General features: G+C 39.8%; 1 protein-coding gene across 1 annotated transcript; it reads right to left on the minus strand.

Annotated features, from left to right (window-relative positions):
* Positions 1-6,538: 6,538 nt before the first annotated feature.
* LOC108682009 (cytochrome P450 2L1-like) lies at positions 6,539-18,310 on the minus strand. Its single transcript, XM_018171098.2, has 11 exons — positions 17,900-18,310; positions 17,580-17,670; positions 16,929-17,062; positions 10,741-10,812; positions 10,275-10,421; positions 9,850-10,049; positions 9,457-9,577; positions 9,053-9,227; positions 8,296-8,413; positions 7,902-8,049; positions 6,539-7,571 (listed from the first exon to the last, which is right to left on the minus strand). Exons 1-11 carry the CDS (start codon positions 17,982-17,984, stop codon positions 7,387-7,389), a joined length of 1,476 nt encoding a protein of 491 aa, XP_018026587.1. The 5' UTR covers positions 17,985-18,310; the 3' UTR covers positions 6,539-7,386.
* Positions 18,311-18,520: the final 210 nt, after the last annotated feature.

The following is an 18,520-nucleotide window of genomic DNA, read 5'->3' on the forward strand; positions in this document are numbered from 1 at the left end:
GCATAATTGTTCGCGTTTGTATTTCGGCGAATTATTAAAAGTAAGAAGGACTGTGACTTCACGATTCACTAAGTACTGTTACAAAATATAGAAGAACGATTGTTGCTGAGCTGTTCCTGAAAAACTTGATTATTGTTATTTTAAAAGCGGAAGGGGGATACAACGTTTGATTGACATCTTCACACAACACTGAACTCAGCATCTAAGCAAGCCAAAGTGCGTAACACAATATTTTTAAGTATTTGCCATAGACTTCATAAGTTTGCTCTGGTCTTACGAGCTACAGACACACACCTGCTTTATAAACCTGGTGATTCTGAGAGTGTAAACGATAAAGCGATTTTTCTTCCTTTAATAACAATACCTTTCCTTGATAGAACCTATAATTTGACAAGGATAAATAAATAATTTCAACTGTTGCGATTTATAATATATTATTAGTTTATTGTAGAAATTGTAAAGAATCTTACGAAATTATTATTTCCTTCATATATAACATGAAGTTGTCGTGTCCTGCGAATGTTACTAAGTTACCAGCGCTGTGAACGGCGTCTAACCTTGCAATTGCATGAGGGAATGACACAGCAACATCTTTGTCGTAAAATCATAGAGACGCAAGTCACGCAACAGTTGATTTTGGGAACAAGTGATATCATAATATAATGTGATTGATCAATCGACTGAAGATGTTACAACACTTGCGGAGTGTCATCTTTCGATTAAGTAGCAAATTTCACAGGCACAGAGAAAATTGGAACAAGAACGTGTTAACATTATTCAAAACCGCAGCTTCGATCGTTTAATGAAGTTACCTGTATGTACAAGAATGCTGCGTAGTTCACACCAAGAATCTAACTCCACCCACGCTTCACAACAAAACAAACGCAGAGCGCACAACACATCACCATCATGTAGCAGTGCAGGAAGCACACTGAACCTTCTATAAGTTCTATTACTTAATAAGTGTGGTTGAAGGCCACCGCCAACGATAGAGGCTCCCAAAGAGTACGAGCTATAATGTTTGTTAATGTCTGATATGTAATGCATTGAGGCCACTTTTAGTTTTACGTAGGATTTAGGCATCATCAGGTGGATTTCGTTATTAATATGGATATATAATGCTTGTTGAAAATGCCTGGGTGAATCTTTCTAGTGGATTATTTGCTTAGAGTTAGTCAGAACATGGGTTTTAAATTCCTATTCACTGTCATCAGTCATATTATTCAATGCTGCCTAAGGTTTACTGCAGGGCGTTATTAATTCCATACAGAGGTTATTACTTCACCCCAGAGGTTATTACTTAATTTCTTGGAGTTATTACTTCCCTCCGCAGGTTATTACTTCACTCGTAGGATTATTACTTCTCTCCTGAGGGTTGATACTTCACTCCCAGGGGTTATTGCTGCAGCTCAAGTTTATTATTTTACACCATGCAGCGACACTAGCTAGCTTGGTGCCTCGGTTGCCAGGCGCTGTTGCGTCATGCAGCTCACATCGCAAGCCAAGGCCAACCGCCGCCTTCAGCGCCATCACTTGCTGAACCTTTCTGTTGTTGTCTGTGGCCGCGCTCAGTGGGAGCTGAGCCCGCGTGTTCAGTGGCAACTGAGCCCGCGCGTTCAAGCGTTCAATAGCAGCTGAGCCCGCGCGTTCAGTGGAAGCTGAGCCCGCGCGTTCAGTGGCAGCCACTGTCTCTTATACACATCTAGATGTGTATAAGAGACAGGTGGGAGCTAAGCCCGCGCGTTCAGTGGGAGCTAAGCCCGCGCGTTCAGTGGGAGCTAAGCCCGCGCGTTCAGTGGAAGCTGAGCCCGCGCGTTCAGTGGCAGCTGAGGCCGCGCGTTCAGTGGGAGCTGAGCCCGCGCGTTCAGTGGGAGCTTATATAGCCCGCACGTTCAGTGGGAGCTGAGCCCGCGTGTTCAGTGGCAGCTGAGCCCGCGCGTTCAGTGGAAAATTTGCTACCAATTATGGACAGACTTCACTGTGTGGTCTGGCGCCTGTATATGGTCATCATTGATATATAACATGTGTACAGTTTAATGTTAAGTGCAGATGTGAAATGTTAGTTGAATTTGAAAAATATACTGGTTAAGGTTTATCCAATGTTGCTTTGTATAGATAATGCCTGACATTCGAAAATCTCGTTTCTGGGGGTCTGGTAAATAATTTTCAAAGAGTTAATTTGAAATCAATCCGTTATTTAGCACGGAGCATCCCGTTTCAATTCGCGTTTTGAAAATTAAAGGGAGCGTAGACTTTTCAGTTTAAATAAAATTAATACTTCCCCACTCTAAAATCATATATAGAATCATTTAATTCCATCTGTAATGTCGCATGATTTACAGCACTACAAATAAAATTGAATTCTCGAGTATGATCCGATGCACGGTAACCTTAACATCCTCTAAATATATCCTGCGCCAAGCAGCTAGGAAACGTTAAAAAATGTACAATCAATGTATCACATTCCATTTAGGTATACGAAAAATAACAAGAGATAAAATTACATAAATATAGCGATATATTGAACATGGAATTCCAATGGATACTACCGCCTCATAAACTATCTAATCTAAGTCATCACAGATACTGAGCAGCATCGAATTGACGAATAAAAAAAGGTAATATACTTATCTCCTTTTCCCACCATACAAGTCCTCGAGATACGATCGTCCTGGAGTATACTGGAGATTTCATTCCTGTGACCTGCGTTGAATTTTAAATTATTGTCCATTTGACGGAACATTACTTCACCTAAAATCAACGCAGCGCTCTATTTACCAACAATTTCAACAGTATAACAAATTATGCTTCGACGATAACTAAATTGCCAAAATTGATGTATGTGAAGAACGATACTCTTATAATCCGTCCACAAGAAATAAATTTAAATCTTCAGAAGATCCGGGTTCCATTCTATCTTGGTGAATATCAGATTTCTTTGTTATACTAAAAATTACTTACCGACTCATCTCATTGAACTATTTTCATTCTGATTAAGCATTTGCATTCTTTATCCATATCGGCTTAGACCGATGTAACAGTGTTCATATAACGCGAACTGTCGCATTTATGACACGATGAGCTCCCTCACCTCCTCTCCTGAAGAGGGAGTTGTCGTCTCCTTCGCTCTCCTTCATGTCTTTGATGTACTCGTCTATGAGGTCCCGGGGGTTGTCGGGGTCATAGTCTTCCAGGTGCTTGTCCACGGCTTCCTAGTCCCTAGTAGAAATGATGGGAGATGATGCAATTCTTGTCATAGATTAACTAAAACGGTTGAAATTGGATAATTTTATTAAATAAGCTGTTTTCCTACTCCTTACAATATATCCTCGACATTTTTCTCGAAGAAAAACTTAATGTTGAACAGGTTTAATTTATTATATCATCTAACATGTCATCGCTGTTGACTTCAACTTGTAGCAACGACTTGCAGATTAGGCATCATGCAAATTATTGTAGATAATAATTATAAAAAAGGTTTCATTATCCAGAAATAATACACTTTAAACGATTCAATGAACTCGCGTTATAAACATTGCTCATTTCGGTTTCCAAAACCTCAATCCCGCCATCGCCGGAAAAAAAGATTTTTGAGGGGCATGAATTTAATTGATCCGAAGCAGGATCAATTTAAATTAAATTGATCCGAAGCAGGAATGAACAAAGGAACAAATGACCACGACCAGAAATTGTTCTGAAAGTCTTTTGTTGGGCGATAGATTGTGTCATCTTCGTTAGCGCGAAGAACGTATACCGAGTACCTGGAGGAAAGCAGAGCATTTTTATTATTTTTTTTTTCTGCGATAATTCGACTAGAATGTTTGAGTTTGAGAAGAAATCTGTACCTGATATATTTTCTTCTTGGTCCAAAATTTTCGTATTGCTATTTTAAACGAAAAATGGTCCAGATTGATTAATGTATTCGAAAATTAGTATGTATGGAGAATTGTTATGTATAACAGAATTTAATACTCACTTGCCACCATCTGCCAGATGATAGATGTTGAGCGCCACAGTCCTGAAGCTGTCGGGGTAGTTGATGGCTTCACCGCCGTACTTCTTGAGGCCTTCCACCAATGTATTAGTTCCCAAGCATGGTCCATATTGAAATTATTTTCAGCAAATTAACGCATTGATTACAATTTAAAGTTTCGTGATTGATGAATGAATCGGCCTATGAAGTTACTGATAGACTGAGTTAATAATGGAGGCTGAGAGTTATATCGAGACGATCACGGCGCTGAATGAATCAGATTCTAGCATATGCATTAATTACGCAAGAACATTTTTTCATAAATCGATCACTGATACTAATGATGCAATACCACCGTAATGTGGCCTTTAATATTCTACAATTTTCTCATAAAAAAACTGTCGTCGTCCAAAAAACGGGTTCTTCGCTGGACCTGAAAATGAATTTCCAGGATTGGGGAAGAGAATTCGGATGTTACAACGAAAAATGAATAACTCTGAAAAAACCACCTGAAGCCATTGTTTATAACGATTTTAATAAAATAATTATTGTATAATAAAATTTTTCGGAGTGCAAAAAAAATTTTTTTGTTTCATTTGATGATCATTTCCATATATATATCTGGAATACATAAAGATTTTAAGAATACATATACTCACTATAGGTGGGCAGTTGCGGGGGCGCCTGTCCCTCAGCACCGCGTACACCAACACCATCACAAACAACAACACAATCTCCACCCACATCTGGACTATTGCGGTTTAATTAAAATAACTGGACTCTATCTTTGATCACTTATTATTTTCGCCTGCGATAGGCTTCAAAGATCAGGTCATTGTAATATTGTTGGATTGATGAATAATTATTAGTTAGGTGCAATTTATTAAAGATAAGCGGCTTGAGGAGGCTTACATTAAATACAATTACTTGAACAATCAGCATTTTTTGCAACATCACGATCAAGAATATACAGAGCTGGTCAGCGCTACTTTGAAATGTAGCGCCGCTACCGCTACGTGTAGCGCGCTACTGCCCATGCACCTCTGAGAACATGAAGCAATTAATCAGTATATTTGTATGAAATTTTAGCAGAAACTGCAGTGACCCGGCGGTTGCCGGCGCTACTGGTGGAGGACCGCAGGATATAATTGTAGTGCAGCATCCTAGAACGAAGATGATTTTTAATGTTAGTATTTCTCATGGGTCCAGAGGTCCGATACATCCGTGATACAAACATCAAAGATTTCTTCATCACTCAAGTGAACGTTCGGTGGCTCTTTGAGAAGACTGTGATCTTATAACATATTTGTGTCCTCATTTTTCAACCTTGTACCTCGTAATTTCGTATCTTAAATACAATTTTATGGACAGTTTTCAGCCGTTAGTATTAAAAAGACGATTACATAACTTTTTTTTCATGTATAATCTATTCCTTGAGTTTTTTTACTTTGAAGCAGTCATGATCTTTCCAAAATCTTGATAAGCATTTCATTTCTGGTAAAGGCGTTCATGTTCACACTAGTTTACCGTCACCGTGGGCTCCGAATCGTACTGTTTACTCTTCAAAAACGTATTATGGTTATGGTTATGTTGAATATAATAAACCGTGAGTAAAGTTAATAATTGTGCAGAGAACCATCAACCAGGCGCTTTGGTGGCGTCTAGGCTTATGTCACCTGTCAGCCTTCATTCATCTCAGAGCTGCCTTTTTGTCCGTATCGCAATCTTTATTTAGTTTCGGACCCCTTGAAAAGCAATGTAAGTCATGTTAAATCGCTCGGCCTTTGAATCATGTACCTATTGTTCAGTAGATTCATATACGTTTCACTTGCTTTATATTCGTGGTATGTCATTCTGTCAAAATTTTGTTGAACCGGTCTATTGTTTCCGTCATTGTATATAATTTTCCTGCTCTATTTGCTGGTCCACGGGTCAATTAAGTAAATTCCAACAGCTACGAAAGCTGCAAGCTTTTCATCCCAGGACAGAGTAGCATTTACACTGCCTCGTCATTGATAACAATACTTATATTGACGCAAAGATTGTCATGAATATTCAGTCAAAAATTATTGTTAGAATTCTACATGAAAGTCCTATAACTTATTAATTAAATTCATAGGAATTACCTAGGGTACTGGTCATGGTGAAGAATACAATTCCGGTTCATCTTCAATAATCTGGATTGCATTCTTCCAAAATTAGTTACGAAATAGAGATGCATCTAACATAGTTAAATCAAGTAAATGAGAACGAGCAATAATGATACATCATGCGATGCTCATAACAGAACGATCAAGCTTTCACGAATGTTATTTGAAGCCGGCAGGTCTGTTTTAAATTTCACATTTCGAAAACACGTCATTGTAAGAAATAAATTTCCTGTAGGTGCTCGTATAGTTTGTAAACGAGCATCTACACGTAGTCGTGTAGATGCTCGTAGAAATCACGAATGAAATCGTAGAAATGACGCGGATGTGTAAAATGTTCTATTATTTTAAATTTCATCTGATTAACTACATACAAGTGGCGTATTTTATGTTTTGAGGATAAATTTCAGGCGTTGAAAAACATTCTGGAGTTTATTAAATCGAGACGGCATACAAGTGGAAACATAAAAAAATAATTAACTCATCCCACAGATACGAAATACTAGGCAACCGTTATTTATATTTACACAGGTATGACATCGGTTACCATTGAATCATGTGTATAAACTAAGCAACACTGATGCAGTTTCCATTAGTGTTTACGTGGAAGGTCGAAATTTTAATTTATTCTTTTAATATATCAAACACTAATAAACATTTTTCGTTTTAAAAGCCTCGCTTCAAATTTTTATGAAATAGTCTACTACCTCGTACTTTAAATCTTACATCCTTTGGTAAGGCGAAACTGTTGTTCCGTCCTGATGCGTAATACACTTTTCACTTATGGGGTGTTTTCTTTTGTTATGCTTGATTCAACAATTAAGTTACTTAATACATGCTTATGCTTTGGCCTGTTGTGTTTTCAGAGAGGCAATTGGAAGAGTAGGAGTATTCATGTCAGTAAGTTTCTGAGGCGCATGAAAACAACACCAACAAATAAATCCCGCTTAATGTGCTTATTTTGTATCAGAGAAGAGGTGGTCCACCGCTGACATTCCATTTGAATACTTAAAGGCCCGATGAGGGCCAGTGACAAATAGTTAAATATACTTCAGCAACGGGACACATCAGGTTTCTTTGTTTTATTGGGAAGACTTCGAGTATTGATGGAAATTGATGCGCATTATGTGCCTTGGAATACAAGATCCAAAATTCTAATTCTTCCGTTTTACGATCAAAGCCAGGTTTACTCTACACTCGATCAAATATATTGACCTGGGGACGTGGTAGTTAATTTGACATCATTGGCAGAGTTCGGTGTTATTGTTAGTTCCGCGGTTTGTAAATAAGTTTTTTGTCGGCTGGCACACGAAGACCGCCCAAGTTAGCGCATTCTTCCAGGCTGAGGTCGACGCCGTGCGGGGGACGCACGTCGAAGTGCTGGACGATGGCGGCGGTGAAGAGGAACAACTCCATGCGGGCCAGCAGCTCCCCCACGCACTGACGCCGACCTGGCGAGACATCAAAAGTTAATTTCCGTTATGTGTTAAATTCATTGTCATTTAACAAATCAACTATTAACCTTTTTTTCCTATACTCACTGTGAGTGATATGATTACATCAGGATAATGAACCAGATTCTTTGTAAAGCCCAAATACTTAATGTCCTAACATTTTCAAGTGACAGGGGAACATGTCTGCCCAACAACAATGAAAAATAAGTCTTTCAATTGCAGATTTCTTACGATAGTTATTGGCAAAAGTAGCTAAAGGCAGAAGCTAATACTCACAAAAATTATGAAAATTTCAAACAGATGAGTGCTACATTGTTCAATTCTCACCGGATCCAAATGCAAAGAAGGCTTTTTTGGGGGCAGTGTACTTAGTGGCGCTCTCATCCAGGAACCGTTCAGGGTAGAACTTGTGGGGGTCGTCCCAGTACCGCGGGTCGTGGTGGATGGAGTAGTTTCCCACTTGAATCAAGGTGTCCTGTATCAAATCAAAAGAAACTCTGTCGAATCTGTTTTGCTGGTTAAGATGTGTCTGATGTGCCTCTCATAGCACTAAATAAATTCCTGCATCCATTAGTTTCAACTCGTATTGCAATCGTCACCATAATACAGATGCTAAAACACAAAACAGGTGATGAAATAGTTCATGAATTTAACTTGGACCTGAAAATTATGGGTTTCAAGTTGGAAGAATATGTTTATATCCCTCTGCTCAAAACGTTACCTTGGGGATGAAGTAACCGTTGATGTTTGTGTCGCGGGTAGCTGACCTCTGGACGTTGAAGATCAGGATTGAGGCATACCGCAGAGCTTCAACGGTGAAGGCCTCAACTAATGGCAAGCTAGATGAGAAAATGTTAAAACTGCAGATTTTGATTGTATTAAAATCTGGGTGAATTTCATGGCTGCAAACAAATTCATACTTAGACAATAAAGGTCAAGACTGACCTGAATTTTTATGATACAGAATCCATATGACTTTTAACAGACTTAATTCTCAACAAGAACCAAATTGCAAGAATGGCTGGCAAATATTTATGAGTTACGAGCCGATATCAATGATCTCGACCATCTACAAATTTTGAAAACGGAACCGAATCTGCTAGAAGTGCCGCTACTGACTCCGGGCAGCACGCATATCAGAGGCTTTATGTCCGCTTAAAATTAAATGAAGCCCTTAGGAAGCTTCTAAGCTCGGAACAACTAGTTGATGCCAACCCTTGCCACAATCTTAAGACATTCTAAGTTGTTAAAAGTCGGTAATGGGATTCTAACCAGACGCTCATTTCAATTGGGTGACCAATAAAACTAAAGAAAACTCTATGCCAAGCGTAGCGACCCCTGTTCGTAAGGTTGGACGTTACCCGATTTTTGTTATGTGCGTGAACTTACGCTTCAGCCAGTTCTATCATAGACAACGCAAATTGAAAAATGATTGAAAAATGAAACTTCTTGCAACTCATTACTAGCAAATTCAGTACTTAGGCTTATCGTTGAGCGACACCATGCGGTCCCTGGGCACGACGGCGTCTATTTGCTGCTGCATCCTCGTTGCGTACTCTGGATACCGGGCGAGCAGGTAGGCCATCCACTTCAGCTGATTATTTACCGTGTCCGAGCCCGCGCCGAAGAGGTCGTTGACGATTTGGTTCAAAGCTGAAATGAGCAATACGCAAGCTATATTTCTGGTTCAAGAAATTTGTAGTGCTCCTGAGTGACTGATTTACTTAATTTGGATAAATTACAAAATTACAAATTCCCACAAAAAATTGTGATCGGTATATCACCCTTACTGTTGGGATTCATTGATGCCAAAACCCGTTGCCGACATGTCTACGCGTTAAAGGGTTTGCCGCCCAAAGTTCATTCAACTATAACAGTTTACCTCCTCTCCTGAATAGGGAGTTTTCGTCCCCTTCGCTCGTCTTCATGTCTTTGATGTACTCGTCTATGAGGTCCCGGGGGTTGTCGGGGTCATAGTCCTCCAGGTGCTTGTCCACTGTATCCTAATGATTAAGATAGAATAAATATTGATTCTGAAACTTAGTCAGTTACATCATCAAACCTGTGGAAATAATTAGTGTTTTGCTCGAAAAGTTTATAAAATATTTAGTATTTGTGCCTATCTTACTTAAGCGTCTAGTGAGACATGACAAGTAGATTTCAACTCATTTCCATCACTTGACTTGTCCATTGAATCCGGGAATAAATTGCAAATAACAGAGAAAATGATTTCACATAAGATTTCAATCCATCCTTAACAATAAAAGAAACTCACGTCTATGACGATTTTCATTTCTTCCACGAAAGCATCGACCAAGTAATCTCGAAAAATAAAATTTTTTAGGGGCTTAGGCAGAAGATTCAGTGCAGGAATGAACAAAGGCAGAAACAACAACGTGGAGAAGTTGTTCTGGAATTCTTTAGTCAGGCGATAGATGGTTTCAACTTCGTTGGAACGAAGATCGTACCGAGTACCTTTAAGAAAATTAAAATTCGGGGTAATAAATTTGTGTCAATAATTATTCCTACTTTAACAATCTGTTTTTGAACGAGCATGTAGCATAAACAATCACTGGTCAAACATTTTCCTGCTTACAATTCCGGATTAAATTCACAGACGGGAAATATCCCAGTTTATTTCACGCCGTTGAAAACTAACATGGAAAGTAAAATAAAGGTACATCTGCATTAAGAACTCACTAGCCACCATCTGCCAGATGATGTTGAGCGCCACAGTCCTGAAGCTGTCGGGGTAGTTGATGGCTTCACCGTCGTATTTCTTGAGGTCTTCCACCAGCGCCTTGGCTTCGATGTTGATGGCTTCCTCCAGGTAACTCTTGCCCATGCCTGAAATAGGAGTTAGTTGTACTGCAGCGCGACAGAATTTAATGAGAAGCAGTATTTCGAAGCCACATCATGATCCCGAAACACAGAGCCGTCCATTTTTGGCCGTTTGTCGATCTAAGTATAAACACAACACTGAGACGAGCATCCATCTGTTTGTACTCAATTGGGATCTCATTTCTAAGCTCATTGCTTACATTGGAGTCCAATCTTTAAATGAAAACGTTCTATGAATATCAATTTAGACCCACAACTGGAAATTTGTCTTTCTCGTGTTTCAATTTCAAATTATGGCCTGAGTTAATTATGATGTGTATCTCACCGAGATTGCGAAGGTTGCGCAGCACGAAACGGCGGTCGTGCTGCCATTGTGCACCGTTGCTGCCAATCACACCTGGTGCAAGATCAATAGAAATTCAATTTTACACATAACATGAATTAACTTTAAGCAATAATAATCCTGACTGCTGCCCAAACCCATAATTTTTGATGCGTTCTATACGAGGAGGTAGAATTATTTATTAAAAATTTATTGTGGATGTGCTAAATAACTACTGTCATAAACGCGTGTTGCATCTACGTTGTCATGTAATACTTATACTGTAATGTTAAAATTGAGTTGAGTAATAAATAAATTAAAGGCATATTAAAGCAGAAGATCTCAAATCTGCGACCCAATTACAACGAGTGGGGATTGTCAAATCTCACCGCACCTCTGATGTACTACATTCCAACTTTATTATGCCTAACCCAAGTAACATCATATAGTTCATGATTAATTGGAATCACTAAAATGAAGCATATGAGGTGCGCTTGCAGCACAATAACATGATTGAAAAGAAATATTACAGTAAACAAGCTACTTAACAGTGTTTTATTCGCAAAGTGTGCATCAAAGAGAATCACAAAAAAAACTGAAAAAGCGTCGCCTACGACGTTTTGTATCTTATCTGGTCAATATCTTAGGTAGTTCATACATAACCGATTATTTGCTTATAATAAAGAAAATAGTGAGTATATTGTCGAGAGTACGGTCAGTGGCTTCTCATATAAAATGCATACACATTCTTGTGGCCAATTACGGCATGTGAGCAGAAATAACAGCCTTTGCAGGTCCCAAAATCAGGCACTTTAAATATCGGTTCAGAATATCAAGACACATGACAGTAAGTAGAAGATGCATAGCACGAGTCACGTGCAGATATTGAATCATGTCAAACGTGATTATAAGGTGGTTCTTAAAATTGGAATATAATCTACTTATTTTTAGTATTACACTTGATTATTTTCAATCTTATTTAGTTATAATTAATTTTGTTAGCCTTTTATTTCATAAAATTTATTGTTTGTTCCTTAGCCAGATATTCGGAAGGCGAGTGCATTCCCTGTCAAAATTTAGACGCGGCTGTCGTTCGGGTTTCGGTTGCAACTCTCGGATTAGAGATGAATCGGATATGAAATGGCCGCCTCCTCTATTTAGCCGCCCAATAGGAGCTATTTTGGGTAGTTCCATGGGAAAAAATATAAGGGTCAAATGACACGCGCAATCAGCGGCTGTTAAGGTTACAATTGGCTTACCCTGCTCAAGAGCTGGCATGAGTTCTTAGCGCGAGCGTGACAAGCCCCTGCCTCTAGTTGTGACGCTGCATGTGCATTATGCATGGGTACGAACTTATCAACACGCGAGTGTTTCAACACTCTTGCATTGCGTGTACGTCAACATGCTTGCATTGCGTTACCTTCAACGCGCTTGCATCGAGTGCGTGTTGCTCACGCGAGAGCTGCGTGAGATTCAACACGCGTGCAATACGTGTCTGTCAAAGCGATTGCTTTGCATGCGCATAAAAAAACACGTGGGCATTGCGTTATCTCCTACACGCTTGCGTTACTTTTATGTCAATAGAGTTGTTATTAATGCTCGCCAACGCGCGTTTTCAGCAGCGCATGCGTGAACAGCGTTAACGTCAATACGCGATCTAACGCGGACAGTACGTTGTCCTGAACACGCTTGTGTTACGTCTATGTCCATATATGTGCGTGGCGTTTTAGCAACAAGTGTGCATTGTTTTTGCGGCAACACGCACAAATTATACAATTACATGCAAGGCTTAAAAACCCATGCTTTCGAAGTAAGACTGATAAATAACCCCTAAAATAACCCTTAAAATTTAAAATAAATAAGTTTTCGGTGGAACCGAAAACTTAGATTCAGATTCGTCAAGTCGATTAACGTCGCGTGCTCAAGTTGAGTAGTGGCATCTGGCAATCTTACCAACTGGTCGGCGGACAGCTTGCCGCTGAAGAAAAGTTACAACAGGGTTACAGTGCAAATTTGTATAACTAAGTTGAACGGTTCCGTTATTGTGAACACTGTTCGAAGTGAAATCGAACTATTGGTATTTGTACGTGTGTATTTCGTGAATTTTAGGTACACAGGATTGGGAAAAATTACATTTCCGTGAATAATTTCACTATATATTAGGTACTTTATACCTTGAAAGAGGAATTAGCTACTATATTGAATCTGTGCTATGTTGGAAAGGTTAGATCTAAGCTCTGTAGATACAATATGCTTTTTTTACTAATATTTGGGAGAATTTCGAGGACTAATTCAACTGATTATTGCGGGAGAATGCATAACAGTGTAGCGACCATGTACAGGGTGAACCAGAATTAACTAACCCTTTTAATTTGTTAATAAATAAAAAACTAAGAACGTTATGAAGTTGAAACTTGTTTTATTTAAAAATTTTGTACTCCTTTGACCGAACATTCCATAGGCATTCATTTTCTCTATAAAGATCAATTAGGCTCTCTACTAGAGAGTGACTCCAAACGAGAGTGCAAGTATTAAAATCACTTGTTTGCTTGAATCGCAAGTTAACCAGGAAGTTAAAAGCAAAGAAAATACCACAAAAATTCACCATATCTTTATAAGAGAAAACGTTTTCTCTTATAAAGATATGGTGAATTTTTGTGGTATTTTCTTTGCTTTTAAATTCCTGGCAAACGAGAGTGGTGTTAGTCGACATTTGGTGTGCCGGACCAGCGCACACAATCAACCTTACTAGACCACAGACAGCTATCTACTAAGAATTTAAAAGCAAAGAATAGTCCACAAAAATTCATATCTTTATAGAAAACGTTTCGGAGACCAGCTCCATCGTCAGTTCGTAGAATCTAGAATCACAAATCAGAAGTCACAAATTGATACATTGAAACCATAGAACGAATTGAATTTCTTTATTTAATTAATTTAGATTTTTAATTTGAGTTAAATTTTTAATTTAATTTAAATTAAATTCTTAGTTAATTTGCGATTTAAGCATACAAGTGATATCAATTCTTTAATAGCTCTCTACTAAGTGCCGCGCTTGTGTTTCATGAGGCATGGCCCCTGTCAATCGCTAGCTCGTCAATCGGTCAAGAAGCGCATGCAGAGGCTGCAAAGCGCCTCTGCATGCGCTTTGAGGCACTTGATTCTCATGTGTTGCCCCTAGTGTGAACGGGCCTTTACACGCCTTAGCCGAACCAAAGGGCGTTTGGTACAACCAAACGTTTGGCACGAGTCACAGACGTTAAGGGACTCAATACCGCGCTGCTAGCATTCCCACGTCTTACAACTGGTGACCCCGAGCTCAAGAGAGTCTCCACTGTCTACAACCGGTGACCCCGAGCTCTCGAGAGAGTTCACCCCACTACTCGCTCCACTCCGCAGGTGGGCAACGATCACCTCATCGCGTGAACGGAAGCTGCCTCCCACACGGAGTCCGCCAGCCTTACAAACTGGCGACCCGGAGATCTCACCAGGAGTTCACCTCCCTCCGCACTGGGGCAACGATCACTGCATCGTGTGAACGGAAACTGCCCCTACACGGAGCCCGTCTCCCCCTAGCTCTACCTACTGCGTCTGACTGCGGAGTGTGTAAAAACCTGTCAACGCTAAGGCTGTTCCATACACGTGCCCTTCCTCTACATCATGCCCGGGACTACCGCAGGATCTCCTAGCCTGACACCGGTCAGCCCTGCTGCTTCAACTGACTCGCATACATCCCTGTCAACCGACAGACCGCCTGTATCTGCAGTTACACTGAAGCTAACACCAAAGGCACGTGCAACATCACAGCCCCAGCGATAAATAATTCCGCAACCTCAGGTCTGCGGAACAGCCAACCCAACCAAACCAAAGCTTCGGAACGACTGCACGAAAATGAGTTTCTCCTTGCAACTAAAAGGGAAACGAGAGTTGCGAGTGGTGACGACGACCACCACTCGCAAATGCCTTGCCAAATCTAGTCATAGAGTATCGATCGAACTTATTTCGATCTAGGAGGGGGATATCTGTAGCGACCATGCATATACGTTTCCACAAGTTACCTCCGCAACTCATTTTCTAGGAACGTTGCTAGCCTAGTGAATTCTAGCAGAGTTACCCACCAACTCTAACTCAACATTATCATCCATGTTATTGCCTTAAGCATCATTATCAATTAGCAACTGCAGTTGATATTCTGTTAAATATGATTTAGCTACATATGCATATTATTAGCACTGACCTAAGACGTTGCAATATTAAGTAACTCCTGTAGTCGTAATCATTTACAAATCTGTAATACAGCGCCTAACCTGGTCACCAGACCTAGTTCTAGTAAATAAGGAGAACTCCTACTGTGTTTCATTCCCCAATACGAAACACAATTGTAAGACGCTAGCGCAGTCTGGTCTCTGACTTACACGCCTTAGCCGAAGCAAAGGGCGTTTGGTACAACCAAACGTTTGGCACGAGTCACAGACCTTAAGGGACTCAATACCGCGCTGCTAGCATTCCCACGTCTTACAACAGTTTATGTGAATATTTGGTGTTGGCGAATATGAGAGAATGTTCAATACTGGTTAAGGTGAGTTAATGTTTTACTCAGCCGTACGTGGTAAATATTTGGTACTGCTACTACCGCAATAGGTAGGAGTGCTTGGTACGGGTAAATGGGTATAATGTTTTGTTCATGGATAATGTGGGATAATATTGAGCAGTATTGAATATTGGAAAATGTTGATAGTTGAGTGATATTGCATATTGAAGAATGTTTGGATTTGGGAAATGTGTGAGAATGCTGACTGCTGGTGAATATTGAAGATTGTTTTGCTCGGGGAATGTGAGAGGATCTTGCATTGCGGCAAATATAAGAGAATGTTCTGGTAATGTGGAAAGTTGGGATTGAAAGTTGTATTAACTGAAAATATTCCGGTTTCAAACTCGAGGGTGCATTTTTAACGCATTTTTCAGATTCGGCCGTTTCTGTCCCGAACGTATCAGGTACCAAGTACGCGCGCCCCACGATCGCCCAAAGCTCGACAGGTATTTCACAAGGTTCTGTAACGGCGCTTATTTCGCTCCAGCAACCGACGGACACAGAGCCGCTAATTTACGCCGCTAGGCGAGCTTGGGGCGTCCTCGTGCCAGCGGCTGACAGGAATAAGATTTTCGATAGGATTCAAGTCCTCTGCTCCATGGCTGCTTAGCGCTGGTGTTACTGTAGCGAGCGGCCAAATATGCCCGCTCATGGTAACGTACCGCGTTTCAGTTTTCTAGTCGCCGCACTTCTCAAATCACGACTGTTAATAATGATGTACATGTAGAACTGTTTTCTGAGGTGGCTGCACTTCAGTCGAGAGCCAACCTCCTTTCTACTGTGATCGTGACTTCCATCACTGAATTCTTTTGTTATTCGCGTTCATTGTCGTATAATTCCAAGTGGATTATACTGACGGCAAAATTTCCCAATCTGTAAATATATATCTCGGCCTGGAATACATTTTGAATTGTTTTATACCATCCGCGTGTAAACCCTATGTATAAGTGTAGCCATCACGTCCCGCTACATTACTCTCAGACATACGACTGATCATATAAATTAACATCGTACTCAGCATCGCACTCTACATCATACTCTACGCAAAGGCATCGCCAACCGTGATGACGTCCTCATTCCTCATTATGTAGTCTAACTTTAGAAAATTAAGTTTAGTGCGGCTACCAACATAACATATTAATTAATCCTAGAATGCAAAGGTACACTTTTTGCATCGACCACAGCTGTGTTCTGCAGTGCTCCTACTGGGAGCCAGCCACGGGTGAACATGCCTGCTACAACGGTCGTACTAGCGCAGCCCATAGGAATCAAGAGGCAGGCATGTTCAAATTATAGAAGCGAGCTATATACGTCCGATGCCACCGCAGCGCCTGACTGTAAAGTTCTGCAAGGATGCGACTTATTTTGTCCTTACCGGCCTTATGCACCCGGTTTGCGATGGCGCTTGCGCCGAAGATTCCATTGTGTCCAGTTCAACACAATTAGTTAAAATGTTAATGAGAAAGCGCTCAAGATGAAAATTAAGCGCTCAAGCGCCACAAATTGTAAATTGTATCCCACATATTTTTACCAATGCCCCACAGCACATAGTATAAGGATTTAATTTACAGAGGTACTTGAATCATCTGTAAAATTTCACCTCCAGTTTTTTGATCGTCAAAGCTGAAAGTGGAGAAAAAATCTGGGCGGTCAGCGAAATCGAGTCTGCCCAAGGCCTCCTTGGCGGTGTCAGAGTCGAAAAGGAAAACCGAACGTAAAGTTCCAGTGCGATACCTGTACATTAAAGAATATATCATTAAAATGTTACGCAACCCCAGCATCGTCAGTAACTCAATTTTAAATTGAAATCATCAAATCAAATGAAAACGACGAGCTAGTTAGTTCATGGCCCATCTTGAAAATTCGAGTCTAGAAAAAATGTGTATACAAATTTCATGATAGGAAAATTTACGAGAATATACATATTCCGAATAGCGTGAGGTGCTCTTATATATGGATAGAGCTTTTCGTATAGAGACAGCTATTCCTTACTAAATACTAATTCTGTCAATGACTTCAGCTAACAGACAGAATTATTTACACTCCTCTGTGCCTTCTTTTATAGATTGGAACTCTTCAATCACGTCTTTTAGCAACGCAAAAATCTATTAAAAATAAATTGGTATTTTTCCTACCTATAATGTGCCCCATACTATATTTTCTTATCCTGGCATGGCGTAGTTTAATCATGACGGCCTATATAGCATTTGAATACAAGTCATTATATCAGATATCCATTGATGACACTCACGAGACAATGTCACCATAGTTTTCTTTCAAATATTCTCCCATTTTTTCATCAAAAAACGGCATTCGTCCGAAAAACGGGATTTCCACTGGACCTGGAATGTGAAAATTGTTTTCAAGTCTTTGTAAAATCTTTTTGAGGTTCCAGAGAAAAATAATGTCCTCAAATTCAATATGCGTGCAAATACAGTTGATATATAATGCACTGAATACGACACATTAGACTTATATGTTACAAAGATTGAATTGAAGATGATTTCCTTCACATGTTATGCAGTTTCAGGGATATATATTGAATGACATGTATTATATAGATCCGCTCACCAGGGGGGCAGTTGCGGGGGCGCCTGTCCCTCAGCACCGCGTACACCAACACCAACACAAAAAACAAAACAATCTCCACCCACATCTTGACTATTGCAGTATAGTTCAAATAACTGGAGTCTATCTTTTTTAAACTACCTTCGCGTGAGATCGGCCACAAAAATCAAATTTCTGTAATATCGTTGGATTAATGAATAATTAATTACAATTTATTTAAGATAAGCGGTTTTAGAATGCTTAGATTAAATAGAGTTACCTAAACTAACAGCATTTCTTGCGACATCACAATAAAGAATATGCTCCACTTCATGCGTATATTCGTATGAAAATTCATCAAACCATCACATGTGGGCTTATGGAGGCCATAATAAGCGAGTTCATGAAAGATAACCGTAGCAACAGAAGACCGCCTGTTCTTGTGAAGTCTCAGAAGCGACTGCCTCGGTAGGGTACAATATTCTCATGCTTCGAGATAAGCAATTCAAGTGGCACCTGATAACATAGACGAATTTTATTTTGTTAACGATGAAAATAATCAAATAGGATAGAAAAGATGGAAACTCAACCAATAAGTTTAACAATGTTATGTGTTGCACACGAATTTTACCAGTAAATTTACTG

Source organism: Hyalella azteca, unplaced genomic scaffold (genome assembly GCF_000764305.2).
Source record: "Hyalella azteca isolate HAZT.00-mixed unplaced genomic scaffold, Hazt_2.0.2 contig6372, whole genome shotgun sequence".
Classification (NCBI taxonomy): domain Eukaryota; kingdom Metazoa; phylum Arthropoda; class Malacostraca; order Amphipoda; family Hyalellidae; genus Hyalella; species Hyalella azteca.

Bases quoted from the DNA above. Each gene is read 5' to 3' on its own strand.
- LOC108682009 (XM_018171098.2), bottom strand. From the start codon at position 17,984: ATGTGGGTGGAGATTGTTTTGTTTTTTGTGTTGGTGTTGGTGTACGCG. The intron at 17,671-17,899 runs GTGAGCGGATCT...TTCACATTCCAG, and splicing joins CCCCCGCAACTGCCCCCCTG to GTCCAGTGGAAATCCCGTTT. The intron at 9,228-9,456 runs GTAAACTGTTAT...TGCTCATTTCAG, and splicing joins CTCCCTATTCAGGAGAGGAG to CTTTGAACCAAATCGTCAAC.